The 3424-nt window shown below is 38.5% G+C and overlaps 1 protein-coding gene across 2 annotated transcripts in view; it reads left to right on the forward strand.

Annotated features, from left to right (window-relative positions):
* prdm6 (PR domain containing 6) overlaps window positions 1-3424 on the forward strand; it is a 128060-nt gene that overhangs the window by 110565 nt on the left and 14071 nt on the right. The window contains exon 8 of one of the 2 annotated variants that reach the window (XM_015374588.1): window positions 1892-2068. In XM_015374588.1, coding sequence (XP_015230074.1) covers window positions 1892-2068 — 177 coding nt within the window. Of the gene's footprint in view, window positions 1-1891; window positions 2079-3424 lie in introns of both variants that reach the window. The other variant, XM_015374589.1, reaches the window with a different exon arrangement.

The raw sequence follows: 3424 nt of genomic DNA on the forward strand, positions 1-3424 counted from the left end.
CATTAAGACAGAAAAAAGAAAGAAAATAACAAACGATCCGTTCAGGGGTTTGAGAAAATATGGGAATCAGGAAATGATGATTGTTGTTCTCTACTTGAAAAAAACACTTTAGATTTTAAAATGGAAAACTCTTCAATTCAGTCAGTGCATAACATGGATGTATAAAAACCTCATTTTATTTCAGTGTTAAATTCTGTTTAAAGTAACAGAAATTAACTAAAAATGTCTCCAGACCTTTACTGGTTGATGATTTTCTTTATTCAGACCCTGGAGGATTTTTAATTGGTTACCGCTGCTAACGAGCATCAGGGCCACGGCGGACGAACGAAAGGAACATTTAAGCCGAACAATCAGTAACTGTGGTGTTGATTTCAAAGGAAAAATAGAAAAATGTTTCTGTAAAGTGAGAAAAACACTATTTAGAGGTTTGAGACATTAGGAAATGATCTGAGTCTTTTTGTTTCAAATTAAGTTTTTAACATTTACAGAATTTCCAGTTTATTTTTCCTGAGAATCTGTGAATTCAGCCTCAGATCTCTCATTTCTTTGATGGAAGGTCTTAGAGGAGAAACCAGGCAGAATCTGAAGCTGAGGAGGAGCTCCCAGCTGCTGTCCAGATGTTTCTGGATGTGAGCAGCGAGCTGATTGGTTCTAGATTAGATCAGCTACAGCCCGCTCTATTAATCCAGATCGCCGTCTCTATCAGCGTCTCCTTGTGATAAATTGTCCAATCAGAATCCCGGCCTGCAGTGTGGATGAGGGTCACGTTGCCGTGGTGACCAGAGCAGTGTCTGACTCCCCCCTCCCTCACAGATCCTCCCTCTACGTGTATTTTTTTGTCTATTCTTCTAGGAGCAAACTGGATGCTAATTAATTAGTTTTTCCAAATATTGTCGTTTTCTCATTTTATCCAATTTCAGTCCCAATTTTCTTCTTTTTATTTACTTTCATAAAGTTTTCTGTGAATCCAGTTATTTTAAACCACGGCTGGAAATGAAAATGCAACATATTGACACTAATGAAAGAAAAATGATTTACAGTTTGTATGCAAAAGGTCAGCCATTATTTTTTAAGTTTGCAAATTTTTAGATTTTATTTTCTAGATTTTTTCAGTGCTGTATATTACAAATTTTGAAAAACAGAAATCTCCAAAAGTATGTCAAAAAATGAACATTTATGAATCAAAATCAGAAAAAAAACATATATTTATAATGTTTACTCATAGAACCTTTAGGTTTTTTTTTATTGAGACGTTTTTCAGAGTTTTTTCATTTTTGAAAAACCTTTTATTCAAGTTTTCTTTTTAAAAACATATTAGTTGCTTTTGATCATATAAAATAAGCTTTAAATCAAAGAATCACCAAATCTTTTCTAATAAAGCTTAGAAATTATCCATATTTTTACATTCAGTTAAAGCTGCAGTATCTTATTTTTGGTTCTATAAGCTCAGTTATTAAAGCAACATTTTTATCGTCTTTCACAGGAAAAATATTAATAGATTGACAAATTTTTCAGTTAACTGATTAATAATCAGATAAAAGCTGCTAAAAAGGAGATTTTCTTGCATAATTTGATTTAATTGAAGTTAAAGTTTCCACCTGTGGAAGATTTTTATCTTAAATGCAGGATGTAGATGTTAGTTTGATTAAAGCTGAATGACTCGTTTTTCCAGCAATAGTTTCGAGTCTCTTTCCTCCAGTAAATGGTTACTCCATTATTAAAATAGCTGTTTATTTTAATCAATTAACAATTTAAATCAGAATAAAAGAAAAATCAGATAAAGTTAAAGGAAAAAGGCTCAGAGGAAGGTTCCTGAGGACCTTGATGACTTTGATGATGACCTCCGTAAACGCCTTGAATCATCATAGATGCGTCTCCCTCTCCCTTTCAGACCGTACCAGTGCGGCCATTGCTCCCAGTCCTTCTCTCAGCCCTCGGAGCTGAGGAACCACGTGGTGACGCACTCCAGCGACCGACCGTTCAAGTGCGGCTACTGCGGCCGCGCCTTCGCCGGCGCCACCACCCTCAACAACCACATCCGCACGCACACCGGAGAGAAGCCGTTCAAGTAAGTAACAGTGAGTACCCCCCCGCTCCAGCCCCCCGCTGAACACTGACTGCCGTAGATCTGCATCATCCAGACCCACAATCATTAGGAATAATCAGATGGAGCGCTGTTAGCGCTGTTAGCATCTTTGAAAACATGCCAGAGGCAATAAAACCTGTGGACACTGAGACCTGAGGCACAAAAATGAAATATCCGTTAACTAATGATCACATTTAGAGAGAAAAGCTCTGATTAAAAGGTTTGGTTGAACACATGACCAATGTTTGTAGTCAATGAGGTCAGCTACTGACCTTTTGACCTTTGCCCTATGACCTTATGATCTGCATCTAAACTGTCCTAAAAGCCAGAACAGACCGAAACCGATTTTGCATCTGATACGGCAGAAAATCGTGCCTTAGAGGTGGTGGAGTTTAGCGCTGATTGAAAGTCAATGAGGATAACTTCCTGCAGGGGGCAGCGTAGCTCCGACTGAGATAGAGCACAGGTCTATTTTAGTCGGACTGCGCAGCAATTCAGCAGCAATTTCCTGAGTCTGACAGGAATAGAGACGCAGTTACAAAGTAAAACACATCCGCTTTGGAGGAAAATATAAAATCTGTTATTTGCACGGGGAAAGAGTCGGTTTGGAGTCACACATCGCGTTTATAGTAAACAGGACAGACTGGAGCAAAAACAATGAATGAAACATTAAAATAGAAAACTTTCCCCATGATGGGAGTTCAGGAGGACAGAAAACAGATTGATCTTTTCTAGCTTTAGATGCTGCACAGACTCGTTTAGTGAAGCTTCTTTTATTTTTGTATTTATTTCTGATAACTTTTTATAATTTGTCCAAGTCAACTGTGGGAATAGTTTTAATGTTTGTATGGCACAGAGACAGAAGTGAAAAAAATCTGCAGAGATCTGCGCACCCTGCCTAGTCGGAGCCTCTCTATACGCCGTCAGTAGCCGTTTCTTAATCTGTGTTTTTGTGCGTTCTTGTATCCTCGTGAAACGTCATCAGCCTCAGAGCTAGCACTGTTCACAAGAACAGCAGACTGACAACAGTCTAAGTCCCCGGACGTTGTTCTCACCCCTGCCTCTTTACCCAGCATGCATCAGAGCTGTCAATCTCGTTCTTGAGATTGTCCCAGCATGCACTGCGGCAGCAGCTTCCAGGTTAGCGTTCACAGAGCTCAGAGTATAAACCTAAAAGTTCTCTTTCCTGTTGCTATCGTTCAATAAAAGTACATTTTAAGATCATTTGAAGCGAAAACATTATACTTTAAGCTTCACTATATGGAACATTTACTGATTTAATGCGTACTTTAAAAAATTGTTCTGATATTGAGAGTACCGTGGCAACCATCTGAGCTC

Source organism: Cyprinodon variegatus, unplaced genomic scaffold, assembly GCF_000732505.1.
Source record: "Cyprinodon variegatus isolate N-32 unplaced genomic scaffold, C_variegatus-1.0 Scaffold105, whole genome shotgun sequence".
Classification (NCBI taxonomy): Eukaryota; Metazoa; Chordata; class Actinopteri; order Cyprinodontiformes; family Cyprinodontidae; genus Cyprinodon; species Cyprinodon variegatus.